Genomic DNA, 27,554 nt, shown 5'->3' on the forward strand with positions numbered 1-27,554 from the left:
CTCTGCGTCCCTGAGGGGCAATTAGGCAAAGTAGAACTGATGGTGATATGTCGATAATGACATGGGACACGTCAAGTGTGCAAACATATGCAATCATAAACATGTCGAGATTCCACACTTTACAGGGTGGATCTATTCAAATTGTACGCAATATTTCAAGATTTGAAATGTTAGCAACATTAAACGAGTCTCCTTTCCCAATTCCCTGCTGCTTGGACCAATCCAAAACTTGAATTCAGTTCTCAATTTGATTTCGTGTTTCAAAAGCCCATTTTGAAAATTCCACCATCTCGTAAAATGGTATTGATAACTGGCTGTTAATGTTATTAATCTCCCACAGTGCCAGCGAGATTTATATTGACTCTTAATCAAGAACGTTTTTGAAATCCATTGTGGTAAATCTTTGCCAATGACACATGCTGCAATACATGTATTTACTTATCTGGCTGTCTGCATATCGGCAATATGTAGAACTTGTGAGGCTGTCTGCATATTGGCACATTTCATTTTGCAAGCATGGATTTGTTGGCATAATATAGCACGTTGTTATAGCATGTAATATAGCATGTTCTATAAGAGAAATTTGTTTGGCCGAAAAGGTGGTACACATCCCCTCATCCCCCCCCCCCCCATCTCCCTCCCGTGAAATCTAATTGACTAATCGAGTCTAAATGTAACTAATAGAAAGCCATTTCTTATTCGATGTCACGAAAATTAACATTAGATGAAAATTGGTCCCTGTGGCCATTAATACAAAGACGACACTAATGTAGTAAGAGTTCATTTATTAGTTCATTTTGTCTCAGAGACGAAGGTAATCAGAGACTGCAGGCATGGTTGTCTTGGTTCAGGCTATTACAAGCTATCAGTAAGGCTTGTTGTTCATCCCTTTCTTTTTTATTCCCTTTAACTAGTGCCAAGCAATAATGCACCAGATGTCCCAACATGAAACCTTTCTCAACAAATCTATATCAAACACACTGCTTCAGCAACTAGATAATGAAATCATTACAGCATCAAAATCATTGCTACTAGCTGAAACCAGATGCATCAGTGTACTGCAACAAATCAAGAGCAAACATAACTAACATACAGCCTCAAAATCACTGCCACCAGAGACCCATTCATCAGAGTTCCCCAACAGATCAAGAGAAAATACATGCATAACCAACAAGACCACCAGACTTATCACTTAAGGAATTGAACCCGAGGCGGAGGACCTTGGTTGAGTTACCAAGACACTCGAGGGTGGAGCTAAAATACAGTCCAAACCCGAGCCGACAGGCGAGGGTTTGGACGAAATTTTAGCTCCACCCGAGAGTGTCTTGGTAACTCAACCAAGGTCCGAAGCCGAGGGTTCAATTTCTATTCTAAAATACCTCAAACTTAAAAAGATAGGCCACGAAATAACTTGAATATGTGCGAATTTGGCAAATTCCATCCATCGCCTGCCCGGAGCGCCGGTAGCGCCGTTGTTTACATTATGTTACGGCAGCGCGTATAGGAAGTCCGGATCGGCTCGCTCAAGTGACGCTAAAATCCGCGCAAATGGGCTATTTGGAGCGTTTTTCTCAGCAAATATGTGTAGTGCTCATTAAAAAACTTAGGGTGGTTGATGCTTCCTTGGCTGATTTGTGTTTGAAGCAGTGTTTTGAGAGCCTCAAACTTCTGAAGTGAGCTGTGTGCATGGTTCCACATTTTAGTGCAACCCGAGGGAACTTTGGTAGAGCATCTTGGTTGCGTGTCCAAAACACTCCACTCTCAGAACGAGGCTTATGCATTTTCCATTTAAAAGTTGACTTTACGGTACCAAGGTATTTTAGAATGCCACGCAAACCCTATATAACAGAGTACCCAAACAAATCTAAACGGAATGCTGCCACTAACAACACCACCAAACTTCAACAGGAAAGAATACCCATACATAGCAAACACATTACTCCCACCATCACACCATAAACACTATCATGACTTGGAAAGAATTGCCATGCAACCCAATGTGTCACCGAACCTCAACTTTTGACAAGCCCCAGGCAATTCTCATTCCCTTCCCTTTTCATCAAGGAGGTTTCCTCTCTGCTCGCTATATCTTAGTGCCAGTCATCTGTAATGTCGACACCTCACTTTGTAAACATGGAGGAAATTGCAAGGGAGACATTTAATTAACAAAGTGCTGTGCGCGAAGCCTTCCAATGGAGAATGTTCATGACAAGTTTGATATTCTTCAATATTGGTGAGCTGTGCATGGTCATTGAATTCTGACTGCCTGTCTGATTGGTAAATTGTAAAATGTTCACAAGGCTAAAAACGATTGGTCAACTGATTACTAAACTCCACATCGTGCAGTGGTCAATGACACAAACGGTTCAAGGAAGTCTATCATGGCCCATAACCAGGAGGTGTATTCATTTTAATTGCCCCTTCTGGTGATCATGAATCACGGGCTTATATAAGGCTAATGCGATGCCACACAACAGTTGTGATGAATAGCAAGGGTCCAGTTACAGTTGACCAAGCCTAGCGGAACTTATCCGGTGACCCCCGACAACAAACAGGAAAATAAGGGAAAAAAATTCAATCATCTCTAACCTAATGCAATACTGTGGAGACTCCTCCACCACCCAGAGCAATGAAGCCAATTATTGTCGGCATTCTGAGCAGTCGCACCGGATTCTGGAGGCCAAAGTTCTGACCGCAGTAGATAAACAACTGACTTGGTATTAAGCCAGTACCACTGATTTTGTCTGTAGATTTGACTGTAGCAACTAATCTTGTCAGCCAGAGCCACAAATCGACAGCAGACATGCCACAGACTATGTCAGCCAGAGTTTCCTGACAGCAGCGGATGTACCACTGTTTATGTCAGTTCTCTGACCAGCAGAAGTGCGGGACAGTATTTTTCTTCCGACATGCTATCCTGCTTGGTTAAGCTACAGACAAGGTACTGATATCAAGATCTTAAAATTCAACTATAAGAGTTGAAAGCTAAGATAAAATGAATGGTTGGAGGAGCTGAGCAAGCTAACCTAGACTGCCTGAAACACCTCTCCACTGATTGCAGTTAGTGGTTGAGAGCACTCTAGTTAAGATCTGAGGAGGAAGTTTGCATACTCGTGTCAAGATAACCTGACTAACCTCAGGTGTCGTTTAAAAGGAGGTAAAATATGATAATGATAACTGAGGTTGGCTATTGCTATCTGGTCTACAGCCTGTCAGCACACCCGCCCTTAACTACGGCGATGGTTTCAAGTCATGCACAACTGTTCTTACTGAGGCTGAGACCCAGTTTCAGACCAACTTGCTGGTCAAATTGCCTCCAACTATAAGCCCTTGTCACACAGCTGAGGCTGTGACCTTCTCCAAATAATTTATGACATCAATTCATGCTGTAACATGAAATGACTACGAACACAGCTCAGAAATATTCCCGATAATTGTCATAATTAAAGACATTGATTAACTTCCCTAAGAGCGGATAGCATGCAATACGTCAGTTATTTGTCAAATCACGAAATCGCTTTACATACAACTGGTATTGATCGCTGTTATGCATTGTTTTGGAAGAAGTAAGTTTTCCCGCTGCGTCAGAGAGCAGCAATCAAAAAGCAGTCAAAAAGTACACAAAAAATACAGGAAATCTGTTCAGAAATTGAAGAGAGCCTGAATCAGGGTTAATGTTGATTAATAGTTAATAATCCGGATGGCAGGTTTATGAGACGGTGCAGCCCTACGGGATGCGGTATGACATCCTACAAGTTGATTAAGAGCGGCAAAACCACATCGGATTAAAGAGAGATTTCTCCACTTCAGCCACTTGGAAAATTGGCCAGCGGACGTTAATTGTTAGCCAGATTCATTTCCCGGAATTACAGGAGATTGAATATGGACAAGGAACACCAGCAAGGTTGGACACCAAACATCTTCTAACTATCGGCTGGAATGAGGGCTACAATGCATTCCTCCCATGCAAAACTGTCACTGAAGAAAAGCACAATGGTGAATACGGCTAGACGAGGCTCAGAGTCAACTTCATCCAAACCTGGTCACGTCTGAATAAAGAGAGAGAACCCACCTACAGAATACACAAGTTATTTTTTCTTCACAAAAGTGCATTTGGGAACAGACACCACTTTTTCTCAAACACAGATGGTCAAAGTGAGAGATAGATTGCCAAAAAACTTTCCCACAGAGAACTGTATAAGATATTCTGATCAATCCCCTTTGGGCAAGCTTTGGTTGTGCACTATGTGACAAAATGATTACTCTGTTACCATTTGTTGGTTACCCTTCCAAAAATATCACCTCAAAAGAGCGTCACTCCAAAAAGGGCTGGTACAAACACAGTTCCTATCACATTCACTGACCTCAAGAATATCACAAAGACAGCTCTGATTGATAGGGTATGTTGAGGAGACCGTAACTACAAACATCACCAACTTGGTGCAAACATCATCAGACCCAAGTCATGCCAGAATAATGACAGAGGAACTCTCACAAGAATACCAATCAAGCATTGCTCCTACTTCAAAGATGGCCACTTAAAGGTCAGCCACCAATCCCTGATGTGGCCAATCTTGGCTTACAGATCAATTCATTAGCCCACTTTTCCTTGCATTGATACAATCGATAGACTCTCGATCACGGTACGATAACATATTGGGACGGCTCAAGCTGCAGTGATCCTACTTCATTCATGAATTACGCCCCACGTGGATTGCCATTCATGCCATTTCTTCATCAATAAGCTCCAGTGGTTCCGAGGAATATCAACCCTACCCGGTCGGAGAACAACTCGAAATAGATCACTTTAGAACTGGTCACTTGGTTTTTAATGATGCCCGTCCCTCCCAAGTCCATGAACAACTCTTAATTGTTGATTCTCTAGTTCTGTTGATTGCCACAGGTTTGACTTTCACACATACATGACACAGGACTTTTAATTTGAAGAATTAAGACTGCACTGGCTGGTCTCAGTACTAATATTGAGACCGGGAGGGTGAGCTAAAAGATTATGGAGTGCCGAACTGAACTTTGGGGGCAGCTCCACACGACAGTTATGATTACAGTATGAAGGCCCAACATTTTTATAAATCCATCAGGTACTGAAGTAAAGCAAAGCAAAAAACATGTTCTTGAGTCACAGAAGTAACACAATACCCGCTATATCTCGCATTGTCTAAGTCTCACCTCCACCCGAGGGTGAAGGAGGAATATCAGGAAATAACACCAATTTGGCGCAGAAGGTGGGAGGTTGTCATGGTAAACGACAACGTTACCATGGAAACACAACAAAATTTCCTCAGGACCATCTGAATGGTTGGCAAGTTTTGAAACTTGTTGGTGTGTGATGCACTGTAAACTAGCATCAAGCATCAGTTAGCCAAGAGGTGCTGATGGTAAACGTTTGTAAGTAATTGATGATTACTTGGACAATAACACTCCAATTCCATTGACTGAGCCGAAAAATGATCATCTTGAAAGTTTGTTGAGAGTTGAGGATGACCTGGTGGACATATTTATATTGTCCTCTTGCCATGCACTTTGACACCAGATCAGTGGATTATTGAAGGAATATTCTGGTGGCTTAGTATGTCACTAATGTTGACAAATTTCAGGACAAATACTGAAAGTACTGAATGCTTAGCAGCCCTGTCACATGGATGCATGGCCTTTTTCTTCCCCCTCTTATCATGGCAATTATCGACTAGCTCACCTCACGGGAGATACATCTAAAATAGCAAACCAAATAACTCCATCATAACACGCCAACCGACAATAATAGTCAGGCAATCAAGGAGAAACTTGGAATGTTGATATCGCCGCATTCAGTATGCGTCGCTGACTCCTTAAAAGCAGCTAGCACTAAATATAGCGCAATGCTACATATAAATCATTGAGTAGCTAACAGAATGGTTGCATGACTACCACATTCAACCATGGCGACGTGTACACTAACTGGTTGGTAAGGAAATGTTTCAAAACAAACCATGAAAGTCATTCAAATATTTTTTTAGGATTTTAATGGGGTCTTTTTGAGTTACATTTGCTATTCACTGGAACATTTTGTTGTTTTTTGTCACATATTGCGTCTTTGTCATGACTGAGTGGGCCGGTACCCGGTACCCTGTACCATATCCCATAAGGAAATTAGGGTTCTGAACTATCTACTATATATCCGTTACGACCAAAAAAAAAACATTTGTGTCTGACTTGGAGGCAAGCAATCACTATGACCACTGGTATCTCAACTGATTTCAGCAATAAGCTAGCTTGCCATAAATGTTAAAAGACCATGGATTTTGATCATTTCGTCAATCCAAACTAATCATTCCGATAGCAAGACTGGGGAAATCACTGGAATTACAGTAGAAACTTGTCATATCCTATACTGAACACGAAGCACTCCCTACGGATGTTGCACAAGGTCAACCCATTCCATTATTACTTCTGGGTCACACGATTGGTCATTGATCAAGTTAAGTAGCTACTACAGTACGATCCTAAGTAACTACCTTTATATGTGTTTCTTAAGCCGAATTCATACTCCAGACACGGGACTATCAGCCTCAGCAATTTTGATGGCTAATTTCCGCACAAGTGCGCAATATCGCACTGGCGCGGAAATTAACAGTATGAAATGCGGACATTCTTGTACGACTAGCTCGGGTCGATGGTCTTTTCCAGACATTTTGTTTTTGCCACACTTTTGGGCTTCATTTCAGCATTTCGTGCAACGTCCAATACATCCAATTTGTTATCAATTCGTTTAACAATACCTGTACTTCCGATAAAGGGCGTAGTTCAAATGTGAGTGCTTGTTTTGATAAACTGACTTTTTACACATTTTTCTCAGTGATAGTAAATAGTAGAAATCACAGCTTCAAATTACCTGACGTATTACATTATTCCAATAATATTGTATTTTCTATACTCACCTACATCAATTTTTTTCCCAATATGACTCTAGAACAATGTAGTATAACACATCAAATTGTTCGTTCTTGGTCATACTTTGTCCAAATCTGGCAAAGAAGGTATTTCTAGATAGTTCGCATTTTAAACCAAAACATTAACTGATACACTTTCTCTATGAAATCACCCAAAATTTGAGTACCATTTTCTTGTGAACTAGACTATAAAGCCACCATTGTTTCTTCTGGTTGAGCTCACACCCCTGGTAACTATCGATTATCAATTGTTCCAGCAAATCAAATCCTCTTCGGAAATTAGCCAACGATTGTTTCAAGGAAACCAGGCGCATAATCAGACTGTCTGGGGAGTTCTCGCTGAAAATCTTTAACCAGGTACTCAGGGAGAGCACCTTGGCAACACATCATCATATTATCAGACAGGATATCATTTCAGTAATACCTCTCTACTAAGGACACCCTCGGGACTGACAATTGATGTCCTTAATGGAGAGGTGTTCTGATTACAGAGGTCAAATTGAATGGAATCAACCACTTTGGGACCAAAAATAGTGTCCTTTGTAACGAGGTTGTCCTTAATAGAGGTACTGAATGTTTTGTGTCAATGAAACCAGCATCTGAGTTTAGTTGCACGGAATGGCTCCCGGTCTTTCTACCCACCGTGCCTGCACGCGATATGTACTCAAGCAATGGAGACTTCATGCTTCATTTATTGCACACACCAAACTTGAGTGGGTACTCTGCAACTAAGGATAGTCAGCCATAGAAGGCTTAAGTCAGACATTTACACATTTACACTCTCATTTATGTCAACTCTGACGAAAGTACAAAGCCACCCCATTTCGTTGCACTGCATTGCTCCAAGTCGCACCACGACTGCACGCAATTTGTATTCAGGTGGCAGACTTCATGCTTCATTTGTCGAGCACAGAAATGTAAATATGGATTGTAGACCATGGTAGCTAGGGCAACAAGGATAATACTATTATTGATGTACTATAAGATGAATTGATTAGAAGCGATGAAATCTTTTTAAGAGTAAGTAGATTTGAACTGCACTACTTTTCTTTAGGCTACTGGAGTCATAGTACAATTTTAAATGATCCAGAAACTTCTGAGCCAATTTTAGGTCGCATATGGCTACTTATGTTTATAGTAGGCCACGCCTGTCAAAGAACCACCCTAATCCATCGAGGCTGCCATCGCATGATGGTATGTTGCATGATACCGACCTCCGTTACGGCCGGCTATGTTATTTTGGCAAGCACCAGACCCTTCGGCCACACAGCGACATCTTTCTTGGATTTCACTTCGTAACAAGCCATTTTCACCAACTGAACAGTACATTCTACAAGAACATATAACACACTGTGAAACCCTGCGGCTCAGTTGCCTATTCTGTTAACAGTCAGAAGTCTTTCAATTGCTATAAACGAAGTTATGAGTAAATATTTTAGGATTTTGTATTATTAAAGAAGAAGTCAAGTAGGTGCATAGGATATTGTATTGACACATGAAATATTTGTCGATTTCTAAACCTTTCTATTGCATCACGTCTGCCGAGACGAAGTCAAATTTGCACTTAGTTATGCACTATTGATTGTCAACATTGCATGGGTTAATTATCGACAGTGATCGATTCCACCACGCATAAACTCCCATAATCCCATATTGAACTCCGCCCTGTATTTGGATAAATATCATCTTGGTGCGGTAGAACCTCGGCATAAGTCGACACTTTGAGATCAATACTACATGTACATGACCAATTGTAACTGTTCTTTTGGAGTATAGGGCCAAGTCAATCTTTCAAAGATGTTTTCTTCAAAATTTGAAGCACAGAGCTTCCTACAAAAGCGCACTACTGAAATGATTTAGATCGCATCAGGTGCATTATCTATCGCATGCCGCAAGAACTGGCAATTGCTGCAATGTGTGATGAAGATCAAATGTGTCTCAGTCACTATGACAGATAATGCTGTGATAAATTGCTTGTCTGCAGAATGCTAAAAGTACCACACTTAGTGAGATGAATACAACAGCTTTCAAGCAACAACTGGCGTAAAATTCCCCCAGAAAACTAATTTCCTACTCTCTTCAAAGCAAAAGTCCAACGAAGCATCTTAAAACTAGGCAGAGATGAGGATGATTTTGCATGAGTATCCAAGAGACACACGGAACAATCCACATCCATCAAAGAAACTACCGAAGCCATCTTCCGACACTCGTTCAAGCGCACAACAGATAATTTATATTCCGACACTTCTTCTGTTTCATTTCATTCTCGTCTAGAACTGGTGCAAAAACTCTTTTCAACAGCAGACGACTCGTTTCTCAGCAGCAGACGACAGCATTATGAACGTTTATTTCAAAGGTTTTCATGGAAAATATCAAACTATTGCAAACTACTTAAGCTCATGTCAAAATGGACATTTACCACATAAAAGTATAATCGTCTTTACAAGGGATGCCAGTGCCTGCAGGACACTCATTTGCACGCACCAGAATGATTCATTTTCTAATCTGGAATGGTCACATACTTTACCAACACTGAAATAGAATTTTAAACCAGCTTGCATAAAAAACATGGCACAAACAGCTTCGGATATAGCAACTGCTTCCAAAATGTCACAAGCTCTATACATTACTACAGACTGCTGAACGAAAAAATGGTAATTTCCGACAAAAGACCAAAATACACTCTCATCAATCGTGTGAATCGTCTGGCACTGACAACAAACCTCATGAGTGCTTGGATGACAGGAATCTGGTCCACGATTCTATGTCAGTTTGCCTGTAGATTGAGACATTTATTCCAACAGTGCCCATATTTACAACAGTCCCTAATTGCTTTTATTGATTTCACAAACCCAGATACAAAATTGTTGTACACATCGAGATGAGCTTGCAAATTTGAACATTTTCGACAAGATTCTTATTTGTGGGACAAAGCGCCGCACAAACAAGTGATTTCATCACTGCAACCTGCGATTCTTATTGCGGCTACAAAGATCTGTCGTCTGCAGGTTAAAACTGGTCACTGCTTGGTTTGATGAATCCCAGGTTGCTGTGATCACTGATTATCGTTAACTGAAAATCTGTATAAGTAGAAACACCGCTTACGAAACCGTGACTCAAATAAACATATCTGTCGGCGATATCTACAGTTGTTGACAATCCAAGAACATCCAAATACTGTCAGCCACTTTACGCTATATTAAACGGTGTAAGACACAGCAAATAGTCATCAGCTCAGGTTGTCACACCAAATATGTGATTTCCGGTGTTCGGGGAAACGATTCCGGTGCACTGATGAAGGGTGGGTGGGAAATGGGAGACGTGTCAGTGAAAGCTTACTCTATTCATTAAGCCTGTCTATATCAGCTAATATTTGCTCAACAGTAATATGCAACGGACGGGTAGACTGTCATTACACCGGCGCAGAGGGGGAAGATCCCATACCACCACAGCGCTACCACATGATGGTATCTGCTAGAGTGGTGGGCTTCGAGACAAGAGGACCCAGGCTCAAATCCTGTCAAACCTGGATGGGTACGTAAATCTAAGTGGTTCAGCCATCAGAGGGTTACGGCCGCGATTTCAATACAGAATGTCTCCAAAACACTTCATACAAAACCACACACTTGTGATGTCTTGGTTCCATCTTTGCCCCCAATTATTGCCAGCATAGCCACATTCACCAATATAACCATGGGAACTCTACACCAGGCATCAAATTCATTTACCAACCATGCCCTTAATGCCCTTCCAATCTGGCTCAAAGAGCTATGAAAAACAATCTGGACACCAAGTGTAGTTTTACATAATTTTTCTCGCGTCAATGACGTATCTCTGATTCCTGTTTACATCAGTGGCTTCATGGTGATGTAAAGACATGACATATTGTTACATTGGTGTCTGAGTGTCGGACATTGTGACTTCATCTACATGTATAGTCATCTTCCTTATTGATCGACCAGTGTGAAAAGCACGGCTTGTGCCAGAACAGAGAGCGGCCAATACTTGACTTGTTACTCCATTATTCCAACACGCCAGCAACCGGAAGCAGGGAAACATCTCAGCAAACTCTGACAAGAACAACAAGCCCGAACATCACGAGAGCACGCAGCTTTTCCAATACACTATAACCTATAACTTTTTACGCGTCTACATTTTCGCCATTTACATAATTTCCAACAAAATTTTATGTCACCAATCTTCATTTCAGCAGATTACATTTCTAATTTCTTTTGGCTCAAAGGTCTATTTTGTGGCCAGCAGAAATGTGACTAAAGATGGCCCATGCAAATTTCATGAACTGGTCTCTTTTCAATAGAAGTGTCCTTATAGGTGAACCTATAAGGACATATACAGACACCCTCCCATATAGGTCCACCTATACGGCTCTGCTGATTTTGACACCATGACCACAAACAAAAGGGTTGATAATGCAGATGGTCGACATGTCATGACCATCCGGGTGCCACTTCCAGAACTTATTGATCAGAGGAACAAATTCTCAGACGGGAAGCATGTTAAATCTGTTAGTCGGGGAATAAATGCGATGCTATCAGCCTCTAGATTGGCAAGTGCATTATTTCGTATCCCTCAGTTGGTGTTGTTGGTTTGACTGATGGGAACAATTCTAAGAAGACAATGTCATTTGGCTGCGCAGTAGAATTTCAATTTATAGTGGCCTTGTGGAGGACTATCAAGTGACTGCCAACAAATCAATGCTGGGGACCTTATCCCAAAACAGACAGTTGGTAGCTGGGCAGAGAGTTCAATATGAAGTACAAACTGCCTTTTTGCTTTTGCCTGCAATATGACCTTTGTAATCAGGACACCTCTCTTTACAGCATTCGTCAGTGCCAAGGGTGACCATAAAGAGAGGTTATATTGAATTTTCCGATGTTTCCATCCTTATGAGTAGTCCAGATCTATTGTCACAAGTGTGAAATGTTGAAGATACTCAACTTTAAAAGATTGGTTGTCAAGGAACCAATGTGAAGAAGCTTATGATGCGCCATGCAGTATCTGCATATAAACATTCCCTCCATCTTAGCGAGGCCAATTATTGGGCGGTGATGGGTGACAATGGTAGAGAGCATACAGCTGGTCGAGAAAGAAGCTGCACACCCTCCTTTGATACCGGATTATTTACCCAAGCAATCGCCAAGGCAACAGCAATTTTGTCAATAAGTAGGTTTTGATGTTCTGGCCGGATTAGTCCAAATTCATGATTGACCACAAACATGTGGCTCAAAGCATTCATTCCCTCAAAGCAGAGGGGTTGTAATTACTTGGCCTGGATATATGTACTTACTGCGGTGGAATTACGTCTTTCAGAACTATGGAGAAAAAACTGAGAAACTGTTTATAATTCATTAGATTGACGTTGTTGTCACTATGCAGGGAGTGGTGAGCAGTCACCATGACCGATGGGAACATTTTGTCACAAAAAAATGACAAATGACCAGCATCTCCTATACTATTTTTGACCAGCAAATGCCATCTCATCGAAACTTTGACCTACGCATGAACGATTTCAGCCCGCTTAAAGTGCTAGTCCATACATAATATAACATCCAATCCAACCCTCTCATCCTCAAGTGTTCGTCAATATGTATATTTACCAGACTCCTTACTATTGTTAGCACGTCAACATACCACCCCCGCAAGGCCACCACTTTCTTCCATTGCGTTTGATTCCCGCGTGGTTTCCATGGAATAATGCCATCGGTTAAACGGTTAGATATCTCCATATTGCATTATGGCTTGAAAGTGCAGTACCTTGCAACGGATGTGGACCAGTAAAACCCGATAGACTTGAGTTCTAGATGAAGCGTCACCATGACAAAAGTGAGAGTCAAAATATAGAAGAATACTCAAATGGTTATTTTAACATTCGTCTTCTTCTCCAGCTTACATAGCTCACACCCCCTAATAGACAGGAATACTGAACATCTTGAGTCTGGAAAATATGCATATTTTCACAGGCAAGCGGGGTTACTTATAGCTAGTACTGTGCACAACTAAAGGATAATACACATGATTACCGCTGTATGCATAATTTATTCCGTTCTTGGGAGGTTTGTAGGACAGTAGTATAGCTAAGTCATGATCACTGCATAGCAAATATGGCTACAATTGCAATTCATTACATGCATTACATAATGACTTAACTAAGAAGATTAGCGGCCAGTTACTTGATTCAATGAAATATTTACAGGGTCACACCATGTACTCAAACCATCAACATCTCAAACATTACTATTGGTTAATTAGTGAATTAGTTAATTTGTTGAGACGAATTGTGGGCATTTGGTCCAGAGTCAACAAATAAAGGAAGGCGGAAATAATTTGCTTGGAGTGGACGGAATATGGTTTCTATTGTTTGTGGGGGGAAAGTTACATGATCAACAGATATCACCTAGAACTGATGTTATTCTTATTGATTGGCTGACCAGCTGAACGACACAATAGACCTCGGCCCTCAAGTGCGCTGCAAACCAGATTCACTACAGTTGTAGGTAGTGTCATGAACATTTCATCTCAAGAGTACTGGTTCATCATAGGCAGCACTATTTTGGCTAGAGCTTCAAAGCAATATGACGCCTTCAAAATGAAGCCAATGCCCTTCTGAGGTCACTAGACACGCTAGTCGGCCACAAACCGGAGCCAAATAGATAAAATATCACATCAAAACAGGTCGAGCACATACAATATTTGCAGCACATTGCACAATTCCCACCAACACAGGAAAATAACGAGGCATTATGGATACTTTAATGCAAAGTGACTGTTATCACCAATAAATTTTGATATCCACAATTCATGAAGACAAAACGAGGAGAGATTGGTTTCAATTCTGAAACCATTAAGAGGAGAGAGCGTTTAAATTTTACCCTAACTTTCATCAATCGCCAGTTGACCTACATGCAAGTAATAAACTATCACATGCAGTTAAATGTAGTTGTTTACAGTACATGTCAAAAGAAATTTGAAAGAATATTCATGTAATGAAACATTTACGTAGACTAATTGTCAGGATGCTACTCTAGAAACGCATCACAATCAAATATATGGTATCATTGTATTTACTCACTCAAGATCTAACAATTATACAAAATGTCAGGGTCGTTCCTATACAGACAATCACAATTTTTAAAACCAACTCGATAGTTGCCTGGTTCTAAATCTGAATAATACCGGTTATAATAATAGTTGATGGTAGACTAAACATACTCCCCCATATTTAACACACTCGTCTTGTACATAGTTGAAAGTATGATTAGCACCAACATACTTTGATTTACAGAAGGAAATTCAAAATTTTAATGTTTTCATTGTGCTCACTTGTTTGAGATTTTTGTGCCGCCTTGTAAGAGTTAAGCATATAATATTTATTTTTGCAGCACTATATGTTCATAAAAGTATTCTTTTCAGATTTTGCTGCTATTTATTTCAGTGAATGTCCCTCAAGTTTACAGTATGAATTGATGTAAGAATTGGAAATGCAGATGTTTATGAAGAAAGGAATGAACAGTTGAAAATGTATGTTGCTTTGACAGAAGCAAGATATGTTTTAAACGAATGAGACTAAAAATGTAAGGTAAGCTGGTACAATTATAGCCTAAGTGTGCAGCAATGTGTACTGCCAGCTGTTTTGTATACTGTGAAAGTTATAATTGTACCACGTTATAGTTTATATGGAGAAAGTTATAAAATATAATGAAAGTTATAGAATGGCAACACTGGATGAAGATTCCCTTTTGATATTGAGCAGAAATTTGGCAAATAGGGGCCAAAAAGTTATGAGTTTTATGACCTTACTAAAACAAAAATATGCATATTTCGAAGAAAAAAAGTTGTCAGATAAATCTTTTTACAAGAAGCTTTTTCGAGAAAAGTATATAGAATTTAAAATTGAAATTCATGAAAATTTGTCTAAGACTTGAAAAAATATTTACTTCATTGACGGCATCATCGATTTTGTTAACTACGTCCTGTTTCTCCTGTTCCTCAGGACTGAGCAATATGACAGGCGCTTCTCCATTGGTTTCTGCTTCTTTCTGGGGGGCCTTCCCGGGTACTAACCCACCAGTCAAGTCACCCAGGCCACTCAGCCCGGGGATCTCCGGAGCACCTACTAGGGAAAGCATCGTATAAGTCGTAAAGCCAAAACGTGCGAGGAAGATGTATTTTTGGACACCGGGTCACACCAGTGTTAACTTTTAATCCCAAGCGTATCTTTATAAGTTAGATATCCAGGCAGCATGTATCTTTTCTATTTAAGTTAGTTATCCATCAATATTGCAATTAAATCCTAAAATTGAGAAATATCACATTAGATCCTCGTCAGACGCTCCCGACAAAAACTGTGTTATATCCCGGCCAAGAATTCTGAATAAATGTATCCAAGGATCAACAGCACAAATAATCCATAAAAACTACTGCGAGCTAGTCATGCCGTTATATAGCATCGCTACAACTGCTAGCGCCATAGCTTAGCGTAATCATTGGAGGCTAGCAACTGAATGACTCTGCTACAGCAGCGACACATTCGCTCGCTCAAGTATTGACCGTTCAAATAATGGGTAGCTTTGCATTGGCGCTGAGGTATACATCTCATTAATTTTAGTCATAATATGAGATTACACTTATGGGTTTACCCCTTCAAGCTTGGTTTACATAATAGAGATACACGCCCCTCTAAGTTGGATAGTCCTGCCCTGTCACCCTATATGACTTGATTGGTATTCATAAAGCTTTTAAGGTAATCCTACTTAGTCATCCTATTCAAGCAGTGTTGGAATTCATAATGCTTTAAAGCCAGGATATACCCGCTGGAAATCACGGGAATTAGTTGTCAGAGAGGTCCCAAGAGAACCGCTACTGTACCACTTTCTCTAGTGTTAGGATTGGTCTTCATAAAGCTTCTTTTAAGATAGTCCCACTTAATAGTCACCGTATTTGACCTTTTTTACCTCTATTGAATAGATGCATTGCCAAAGCCTATCTGGCACATACATTCACCACATTGTATCTCCCAGAATTCTAGTCTTCAGAGGAGGAAAATTCAGTTTTAATAAAAGACAAGCAGATTTTCCGCAGTTTACAGAATTGGAATACCCAACCCCTAAAAATTCTCATTCCTTTTCCCCACAATACATTTTTTACATACATGTGTCTATTGAATGCGCGCAATCTTTTGTGTAGACTCATCGCTAAAACACCACAAAATATTCAAAGCAGATGAGTCTGTCTATCGCATCACATAATTCATACTTCAAATTAATTTGATTATTTCTGCATAACATAAATTCTCTTGGTGACACGTTGTCATCAACACAGAGTTCTGCATTGTGGTCTGATACAGGGTTGACTGGTTCGTCTGAAAACAGGCAAATCCTAGGAGAAAACCAGTGATAAAATGGAAAAAAATCCATCCAAGTTAACTCTATGGTCCAAATGCTGCCTGCAGCCCTATGCAGCCGCATTCAAGCAACTCTGTTACATGTATGTCATCGAGCAAACAGACCAAAATATCAGAAACACAACTCATCTGATCTCTTTAATGGTGCAAATGAGAGTCACTGAACAATAAGCTTAACCTGGCTGGGTCTGCCCCTGTGGCACCGAACGTATCAATCATATTGAACATACAAATAAACAGAACTCATCTCCTAAATTCTAAGCTAACATAAATGAGAGAGCTGTATTGGACATCAAGTGCCTCAGATGCATAGCGAGACATACATAAATGCGGGCTATTATCGAAAAACTGTTAGCAAGCACGCTGAATAGGAGAGAGATCCCTGAAGTACTATAGCGATTCATAATTGACGTCGACTTCAAGTTGGGAAAGAACTTGTCGAATAATTTATTAGCGAATCTTCACACATGCGTGCAACAACAAAACAAAGAACCTTTCAAATCTGAAATTCATCATGCCATAACGGGGAAAAAACCAACTGTGGTGTTGTCAGAAAATCAATCTGGAGTTGGTATGCAACGTTGATGACACTTCCTCTCTCATATGTTTGGGATACATCGAGTAACAAGCTCAGCACTGGTCCCGCTCACACGGATTATAAAAATAACTCCCTCTCTAAACCAAATGTTTATGGCACGTTGGGAGATGCACATAGCTTGGTTTCAGCTGTAAGTAACTGCCAACATACTTTACTCTGCCTCGGTTTTGCAACCTTCCTGCATTGTTAATGTTAGAAACAAACTTTTGCTCTGCTTCAATTCTCTACAAGTCATATATTTTTATTCAAAATGTCTTATCAAATCCAAAACAGAGATTGACCCCCTATCAAAACTCCCCTGAAGCCAAAAAACTTTCTAAATCTAAAGCTCTTGCTGCCACCAAATGGTTTTGATTGTTGTATTTACACCCAGGGACATCACCACTGAAATATTCAGAAGTAATCCATCCCTTGATTGTCTGGTACTATTAAACATGCGCTACCCACTTCAGGCCATCTGATTATGAGGTTTACATCTAGTCTAATATTCATAACAGCTATTAAGCTGTATCATTGCTCCGTGTCTGTGAGCTGAAGGTCTAATGCTTTCATCTGTACATATCATTTGTGGTGCATAGGTCATTTTGGCTCTTACCCTTTCATATGATAGAACATGCCACTTCAATGGACACCAGGAATTGGGACATGCTCATTACTGTAATGGGGATGATCGACTAACACAACACCCCTATTACTCAAGGTAACATGTCCCGACACCATATGGAATCTGCAGGACATGCTCATTACTGTAATGGGGATGATCGACTAACACAACACCCCTATTACTTAAGTTAACATGTCCCAACACCATATGGAATCTGCAGGACATGCTCATTACTGTGATGGGGATGATAGACTATTACTCAAGTAAACATGGCCCCATTCCATTGTAATCTGCTGAAATGAAACCAAACAGTGGGAAAAATCACTTTATAGAAATGTTTTGTCAATCAAGTGCTTTTGGGGTACGAATCCATAAGAGGGGGAATCTGTCATCGTTTCCTGCACCCACAGGCTCTGCGTTAGTTACAATCTCCAAGCCGATAACTTACATCGAAATTAATCAGAAATAATCGGAGTAAATCCAGTCTTTGTGCTTTAATTTGCTCTTACATCATCGCAATACGCCACCAGCTACAGCTCTTAACTGTACTACTCAATCAATGTAAATAATTGATTAACCCTTGTGAAAGGAACCATCATTACCCCAAGTTTGTTGTTTCTTAGTACACATTACAAGTAAACAGTAACGTGTATAAACACCCGAGTAATAAAAACATAATTCCAGTTAACTTCACTGCGTAAAATATTCATCTGTTCCATAAATGGCAAAATGCTCCCATTAGATATTGCTATAATATTATGTAATAGTCTTTCACCATGAGCCAATATATTGCTTAACCTTATCAAACTTTTGCCCGTTTAGTGTAAAATAAAATAATGTTCAACACACTCCTTAATAAAGTTAGACTAATTGCCATTTTTAAGGTAAAATTTTGCGTAGGAAGCAACGTAATTCTATCAAGGCATTCCAAATTAGATTCCTGGGTGTCTGATGATGTCCCCCAGGAAACACATTATTCAAAGTTAGATCTTTTCTGTTCTATGCTGCAGGCATATGACGGCAAGACTGTCATGTCTTGCTTGAAATAGTACCAATGTTAAAACTCATAGCGGACCAGTCTTAAAATTAGCATTGGCAAGGTCAAAGCATCCAAAACCTACCATGGTCCACTCTTTAAATCACCAATAATCATTCTCCTATAAGCAAAGTTATATGCCCAAGGTCTTACACAAATAGGTGGGCCTGAGAATCGAATATGTAACATTCTCATGCCCAAGCCTGGATGATCATTTGCACCCTCTAGGTGCCATTTTTGTTTTGGCCAGACTCCAAGTTAATGCAAGTCAGGTCACAGTATCCAAGAGCTAGCACAAGCAAGGTCACAGCAGAGCCCATTTTTCACATGCCAAATCAATATTCTCCATATGCCAAACTGCTAGCGGGACCTAGTATGGGGCTTGTCCGTATGCTACTCTATGTAGCACGATACAAAGATACACATAAACGCTTTGCTACCCGCGTGGTGACTTATTCCAAATCAATACCATAGCACGAATCATTGCGGCACCAAACTCTCCAAACCTACATTATTAAGTATGCATCAGTATGGGCAAACGGATGCTTTATTTATTGTTACATACGCAATGAATAACTTGGCACCACATTTATGGATTGAGTCATGCAGCCGCTCACCAGAGATCGGCTTGCATGCTTTATAAGCCATTGACTACAACTTCCCATGCGGGACGATCGAAAAACATGATAAATAATGTAAATTGTTGTAGATGTAGAGTCCAAGTTCAATTATTTGCCTGTTTTGGAACATGTTGAAGTTGGCTACTATTAATTCACGACATACACAGCTACCAAAATTTCTCAAGAACCACCAAATCTGTCTTGCTTCATATAGCGATTTTACAAGACTTTCGCGGCAACAGACATATCATAGACAAGAAAGGCAATTCTGAAGATAAGATCTATGGAATTTGGACAGGGAAACCCAATTTCAATTATTTCCAGTCTGGGCAATCACGGGGTCATATGGCAGCTGCCACAGCTACGCCTTGGTACAATTCAGAAGAATGCTGTGCCATGCTGCACCCAGGGGTGCCCTTGTGCCCTTCTTACCCTCAAAACGAGTACCGTCCTAACACATAGTCAAGAGTTAAGACACATTTTCGATTTTCTTGATTTTTGGCCGATTCCACGAATCTGACTTCATTTCATAATCTTATCCTATTTGACCAAAACTGCTCAAGGCAGAAGCACAGATTGACCAAATATTCCATCTGGAGGATCTATAGAAAAGAAACAAGTATATAGTGCCCTGTGTTTATAATGGACACACCGCTAACAGTCTACCCCAGGTCCATCTATAATTCAACACACAAAATCAACAGCAATTTCCACGAACGCGATTCAAAGTTCGGATTGATGCCAGCTCCATCTATACTAGAATATGCTAACTATGCTAAATCAACTATTAGCATTTCCTAGAATTATTAAAAGCAGCTAGTAGCGATCCAGTTGATGCTGCCATCTATATTTTGTTAGGTTATGCTCTGTAGCTTCATGAGGTCTGAGGGAAACAGCTATCAACACTTCAATCGAATCATACACTCAAGATTTAACCAGATGCTGTGAAATGGCACTGAAAATGTAAAGGCAGATTCATGGTCAGCTTTGATGCAATGCTTCATCTTTCATCTTAGCAACCAACAGAGCATTCAACCCCACAATGCTTATGCCGCCAACAACATGTACATGAGACTCCAGGCCATATAGCATGTCTCACTTCCGATCCACCCCGCAAAGAAGCAATCTAAATTGTGATTTAAATCACATGCGACGATAATCACTCATCTGTGGTGTTCATCACACATCACAGATGCTGCAAGCAAGCAATTACCAGTTTCAGCCGCAGATATGAGACAGGTTTTAGCCACAGATATGAGATGACCTTTTGTTGCAGTATAGCAAGTATCACCTCGGATCAATACTATTCCAACAGGGCAACAGTCTAAGCACCTGGGGACTTGGTCTCAAGCCTAGATCTGTCTCGTCAAATTGTACCTGATTTTAACCTGCTCGGACACAAATGCGAAGTCAGAGGGATAGAGAGAAGGGCAAATGAGGGCTCCAAAGAGGTAATTTATGTACACCAAGCTCCTGATCTTGTTCACTAGATCGACATGTGACTTCTTCTGAGCACTGCTGTGCTCTTCCCTGACATATGAGTGGTATTGAAGATCAGCAACACTGCACTGGCAACCTGGCATTCAACTTGACAATGCTTATGTCGATGTACTGCCTACTCAACATCATACTGCTTCTCAAACCACCGTGGCATGTCTCACCTCTGTTAAATACCATTCCAATAGTCTGAGCACGTAGGATTTGATCTTAACCCAAGATCTATCAGAGTCAAGGGGGTTGGTGGTAGTTGACTCTAATTGTGACCTGCTTGGGACACAAATGAGTAGGCAGATTGTTCGCGGGGTACCAGTAAACAGAGCTTCTGAGTTCGATCTCTTGTCTTGGAACATGAGAGAGATAGAGAATTGAACATTTTCAGTCAGAATACATCCTATTCCCCTCGATCCAACACCCTCTCTTTCCCCAGGTTATTATCAGACATAGTTCAGTCTTTGCCAAACATGAACATTATTATGCCTTGTGATATCGATTAATTTCAAAACATCTTGTTTTCTTTATGTAATATTATTGGCCAACTGGCAGTTCACCGATAATCGTTTTGCTGAATGGCAATGATGAATTCAAACATGGCGGCTTCGTTAATTCATGTTGGCGTTCGGTTGGACTGCTCGGGGGGGTCTTGTCCTTGAGCTTTAAATTTGTAAAATATTCAACAGCATGTGGACCTGGACACAAATATAGAGAGAACATTTTCTGAGTGAGCTATAGCTTGCTCGTGTCAGTTAGAGTGCAGCTTTTTCCTAAAATGTGACCCACGCTGACCAGATGAGTTGCAATGCCCAAAGCGTTGTGCATCTCCAACGACCTTCAGTGACCTTTGCAACACCATTAAACGTGAATTGATGACCGACAAGGCAGACAAGAGGAGGAGATTACCTCACCAGCAAAGAGGAGATCACAGGGAAGTAATCATATGAGCTAGCGGCATCTGTCTGCATCAAAGAAGTATCCATCCACATTCTGGACTCAGCTCAGCAACCATTTTTGAGCATGAACAAAGTTTGGTTTTTATTGACAAAGATTCCCCCATCAGATTCTTTGATTTCTTGTATCCCCTTCAAAGATCTATTCTTTACGATAACACCCACAGAGTCAAATTGCACTGTATATTGATTTTGAACTGAGGATATCAAACCAAAATCAATGTATTAAGCTTTAAAGAGCCACAGGAGACAAAAATTTCAAATCGAATAAGACGTCCATTGTCATTGATAGAAAACTGGAAGATATTCCTCAGTTTTACTCTCTCTCTCTCTCTAAAGCTGAAAGAATCTGAGTTGATGTCGACATGACGTGAAATTTTTCTGGATAGCATAGAACTGTGCTGCTGGAAGTGACTGCAATGCCTGCTGGAGGTGGTGAGTCATGCTCAGAATTGGGATTGAAGACTCAATGGGTGAAAAGCAAAGCCACAAAATAGCAATAAATTCATGGTATGTCAACAGCATGGAGCGAAAGTAGCCGCTGGATAGCAACAATCCACTCTAAAGCCATAACTTGCCACAAAAGAAGAACCATCTTCATGCAGTCAAAAGATGAAAAAAAGACCATAATGAAGACAGCCAGGGAAAAAAAGATAAGTGATGGGCAATGAATAGATTCCATCCCCGAACAACATGACTGCTTGGCATACAGTGCACGTCTTGCTTGATATCAGATATTCACCACCTCGCCACAATCAGCAACCTGGATTCTGCGAGATAATTCCCCAAGCACCATGTCAGATAGAAAAGTGCATTATGAGTATGACAACGTTGGCGTGTATCAGCGTATATATGCGGTAATTTGAGTTAATGCACACTGCACACACACACCAGCAAGGCAAATGGGAGTTCCAAGACTTCATCTCTGAATCTAACGGTCATGACGGTAGATGACAATACATAGTTTTGCCTTCAACTATATTCTTCTTCAACAAGATCAACCCTAACCTTTCCAATCATAGCCTTGGGGTATAATTGCACTTGCAGTGATCCAACACCTGTCTCACGATGCTGACGTCACTGCAAGTGTGATGAGCAGTTTTCTCGATTCCTAATCACCCTTGAGAATTGATTTTTCCTTTGGGAAATCGATCAACCAATTCGTCATTTCTTCTTCTTCACAGGCGGTTGTGGTTCACAGATGATCAATAGAACTAAACCGAATGTTAACCAGATACAGACCACAAAATACACCTTGCTGTTCTGACCCACGGTATCATACAGTCAAGAACTATCGCCACTTTGGGAGGTAACATCCTAGTCATATCGCGAGGTTCCCTTCCAGTGGGAATATTACATTGGTGCTGGAATGGGAGGAAGTTCCCAATGGAGAGATGGAGGAATGTCCTGATGGAGAGATACAGTGATACAAAACCCTTGGAGTAAGAATATCAATCGCCTACAGCATCCATATTCCATCAGTTGTTCGCTTGGTATCCATGGTGAAGCAATCAAGCTTGACATTTCAGCTTCGCTGCTAATGATAATAGCTACCACAGGGCAGAGTTGCTCCCATTCAATGGCTCCTTTTACATGCGGGAACATATCTGCTTTCTTTCCAACACGAGACACTCCTCAAGGTATTCACAGTCCCCTTTACAAACCTCTTTTATGGCAATAAAAAGCATGATACGTACAGGACCACCCGAGGAATGGATGAGGAGAAACTTGGATAAAGAGATACTTGGAATTCAGATTTGTTCATATTGTTTCTCACTAAACATGCTAAGCCCAATCAGTCCTTAAATGGTTAAAATGCATTACTCATGTCATGCAGACACTTGAAAGTGTTATTTTTTAAAATGCCTATCAATAACCAGAAAGAAATCTGTAACGCAAGCTGTATAATTTATAGAAAACAATTGGAACACCCAAATCCAGGTATAATATAGCTGGAGGCAAATCAACACAGACTGATCACCTTCATTCATATGCAAACATTTCGATTTTTAAAACAGTTCATTCAAGATCAGAGATGATGGGAAAACTAAATGCATTGCTGTTATAGGATATCGGCCTATTTTCACCACGCTGGCAAGGCCGGTACAGCATGCAGTAGTGCGTTAGTTGGCGTGTTTTTTTTACTTGTGGACAGATATGATGTAGGATATGGCTCATTTTGATGAAAAAATAGTCAAAGAATGTCAGTGGTCTTAGGAAACTCTGTGTTAACGCAATGAAGCCAGTCATGAGTCATTGATTATCGTGGGAATAAATCAATTCACTTGCAGCGACAATCTAAATGTTTTGCCAAGGACATGACCAAGCAACAACTTAGCAAATGTAACGTTATTCACGCTGATAAACATTGATCACATTTCAGCAAATTACTTCACATTCAATTAGCTGTCCTTGTCAATTAAAGTCAAGGAACTCATCCCAGATACTGAACAAGTCATCCTGGTACATGTACACAAACACCTAGTAGAAATACACTAACTACTACTATACTAGAGGCCATTTTGCAGTGAATGGAGTATGGTCTATCTTTAACCAAACCAGTTGTTAAAGCGAACTGGAACCGCCGAGCGATTTATTCAACTTTTCGACTTTCACCGCCCGAGAAAGTCGAACTTCCAACTTCATATTCGAGTTCAGATTTGTAGCTCCGCCCCCAGTGCCCGAGCATGCGCAGTTCAATTTGTTATTATTGAGAATCATGTGAGAATCACGTGAGTCATGCGATCTTTCATTCATGAGTTTTCGTAGTAAATTCCATAGTAGTGACGTCACTCAATGATTGACAGCTAGGCGCCATGTTTCATTCATGCCTCGTTCTGATCACCCGATACGCGGGAAATGAAAACGAGGTCATACGAACTGGCTCGGCGGTTCCAGTTCGCTTTAAGGTCAGCAAAAGAGCCATGTGGAACATTTGTTATGAGTACTAACGCTAACAGCAGACGAACCGCAAATTTACAAATATAGACCAGACATATTCACTATTCAGTAGCAAATGGCCATCAAAAGGCAAAGTTTCAACCTTACCTCATCTGTGGTTGTATTACACTTTAGCTGCAACTCAGCCAGCTCGTTACGCATCTCATCTTCTGTCTTCGACATCTTGCCTACCTAACGATTCTGTCAAGTTCGTCGGTGAAAAGGTTCAGGGATTCAACAATGCCAATGAAGCCTTCAAAACTGGCAATGAATCGTCTGAATGAAGGAACTACGTTTCTTTGATGCAACAACTCCTTAGTTTAAATCTTGTCTACTCTGCAAAAAAGCAAAACATTGGTACAGTTAGTTGCCAATCTAAACATTCTGTCAAGTTCGATGGTAGGAAAGTTTGTGCGGGTGAGAACATCAACGAATCATTGCAAAGATGGAACTCTTTTCATTACTGGTAGATACAACAGCAGCTTAGTTTAGAATTTGTCTGCTCTGCAAAATAAGGGAAATTTTTTAAAAAGTGGAGAATACTGGATTAGCAGGCAACATTTTTATTGCCCACTGCACATACATGTAACAGCAACATTCGAGTTGAACGTCATCTCCACACAAACTGTTATCAACATTTGATGACACTGGACTCCCTAGCAACAGGACCCCATCTGCTACGCTCACAGACTATGGGTAAATAACCTCCTTAATCTAATCAACCCACTGATTTTCTGAGCTGGTGAACTTAAAACTGAATCATCCTACGTATTGATTGGTAACTGTCATACATAGACATGGATCTGTAGGAAATAACACAGCAGGCATCTTTTGAACTTATATAAGTAGCAAGTTGGGATGCCAAGCTAAACCAGGGGAACAACATTTTTTGCCACCAAGCTTCCCATACCGAATACGATCAATCCTTTTGGTCAATGCACACAGCAAGAACGTATGAAGTTATGGGGACCCACTGGGAATATAACTGTGTGGACATAATTGGCAGTGTGACACAAAATGACCACATTAAGATCACACCAACATCTATAATGCACTACATGTTGCGTTCAAACACAAGTGAACAAGTGGCATTTTATTGCAATGGTGGTAACGCTGTGATACAGAGAGCATCGTTGCAGATTAATTTCCCTGGCTTTGAAGTCAAACACCGGTGTATGATGATTGATGTGACTGTTTTCGAACAGGTCTTTTTTATAACAATGGACGTTTCAGGGAGCACTGGCGCGAGATTTATGCTCATTAACGCAATCAAATCGTTGGAGATCACTGTTCAATGCACCAGAAGAAGGAGTCAAATGACACCTTTTAGTCAAAATGTCCTTCAATGAGATACATCCAGCTGTGTAACAGGATGCAGATTGCAAGGATCAATTCATGTAAATATACTTGTGTCTGGTGCTGGCTCAATAATCAATACTGAAGAGAATACATGAAGGAATCACAGCTTCTTGTTGGAATAATGGTTGTCTCATCTTCAGCAAAAGACTATGCTGCTTTCTAATATGTGTGTCATAATAGACATGCACACACCACAAACCTTGTCTATTTGGAGACGCGCTGTACATGTAGTAGTACACACAGTTATACGACTCGGATCAGGTGTGAGCAAACATACTGTACCCCCCACATGATTGATTAGGTTTCAATCATGACACAAGTTGTGACCGGTCAATTATCAGGGGAAGAATTATGGAAGGAAACTGCTCCATGTACAATGTTGAACATACATGACATAGAGAACGTGCCTGAGCAGCAAGTGGAACCTATTATTAAGTGTCATGAAAAGTGCTGTGTTCAGTGCTGGTGCAGTGACACTGACAGGTGACAAGCAGTTGAGAGGTCATGGGTACAATTCAACGCCATATCAATATCAACAAATAGTTTGCCTAGCCATCAAGTAGGTACCCTGTAGCGGCTGCATGAAACCAAAGAAAGTGTTCTGTAAAGTCTGAGCAGTACTGCCCTACTGTACACGCTACCAATAGCTGATTCTAAACATGAGCTCAGTTTCCATTTCACTAATAAAGACAGCAACCAATGCGTGTCAATCCGCTCCCTTGCCATCTCAAACTTCCGATCTCATATTCCACATCACACATCATTGTGAATTGGTTACCATGGGAAACATTCATCCCAACAAACATGCAGAGAGACCAGCGATCCAGCGATCATATGGGATAAACTCGCTATGATCTGATCATACAGTGTGGCAGAAAATCAGAGTCACAGAGAGTCAACACAGTTAACTGATGTTTGGAAAAAAATCAGCGCCCAGTGCAGTGACTAAGAAAATCATGTTCACATGGTATACAGAGGGAGTGTAGCACGCCTGGTATTATAGCAACAGCTGAGTCACAGAAGGTGTATTCTGTGAGAGAATCATTGGTCATCCTAAACAGCATCCACCAGATTTCATTATCAAGAAGGTCAAGAATTAAATATCATGCTATTATACACCTTTCCTGGCTTTTATGTGAGAAATGAACCAGTAGTTGTAAAATCTCACTGCAAGTGTCCAGAAACTTGGGAAGCCCTATCATTTTACAACAGTCAATTCCAAGATGGCTGCCACTGGTTTTTGAATGCTTGTAATTTTGGAGTGGACAAAAACACCCTTATCTTATACACCAAAATGCCATGCCTTGTGAGCGCCAGCAGAAAATGACGGCAACCTTTCCTCCTACATCATCTGCCACCTAATATGTTGAGTACAGGTCATGTCTATATCATCAAATATTCCCAACAAGACTTTTCATCCATAATTCAAACTCAGTCGCCACCGAGGCTTGTAGCCGTCTCCTTCCTACATTGACAGGTTCCTCTCGATATTGTGCTTGGATGACTTGGCTGCATGTATCATGGTATTGGGTAGCTCTACATTAATCAATAACTTGACTATCTGCTCTAATGGTTTGCTAGGGTT

At 40.6% G+C, this 27,554-nt stretch overlaps 1 protein-coding gene across 17 annotated transcripts in view; it reads right to left on the reverse strand.

The window, feature by feature from the left end:
• Positions 1–27,554, reverse strand: part of LOC135485357 (synaptosomal-associated protein 25-like) — a 54,653-nt gene that overhangs the window by 24,937 nt on the left and 2,162 nt on the right. For 7 of the 17 annotated variants that reach the window (XM_064767272.1, XM_064767276.1, XM_064767271.1 and 4 more), the window contains exon 1: positions 14,903–15,454. In XM_064767272.1, the coding sequence (XP_064623342.1) occupies positions 14,903–15,094 (192 nt within the window). In that variant the 5' untranslated portion in view covers positions 15,095–15,454. Of the gene's footprint in view, positions 1–14,902; positions 15,455–20,387; positions 20,395–24,718; positions 24,947–27,554 lie in introns of those variants that run through there. The other 10 variants (XM_064767280.1, XM_064767278.1, XM_064767284.1 and 7 more) reach the window with 5 other exon arrangements.

Source organism: Lineus longissimus, chromosome 3, assembly GCF_910592395.1.
Source record: "Lineus longissimus chromosome 3, tnLinLong1.2, whole genome shotgun sequence".
Taxonomy (NCBI): domain Eukaryota; kingdom Metazoa; phylum Nemertea; class Pilidiophora; order Heteronemertea; family Lineidae; genus Lineus; species Lineus longissimus.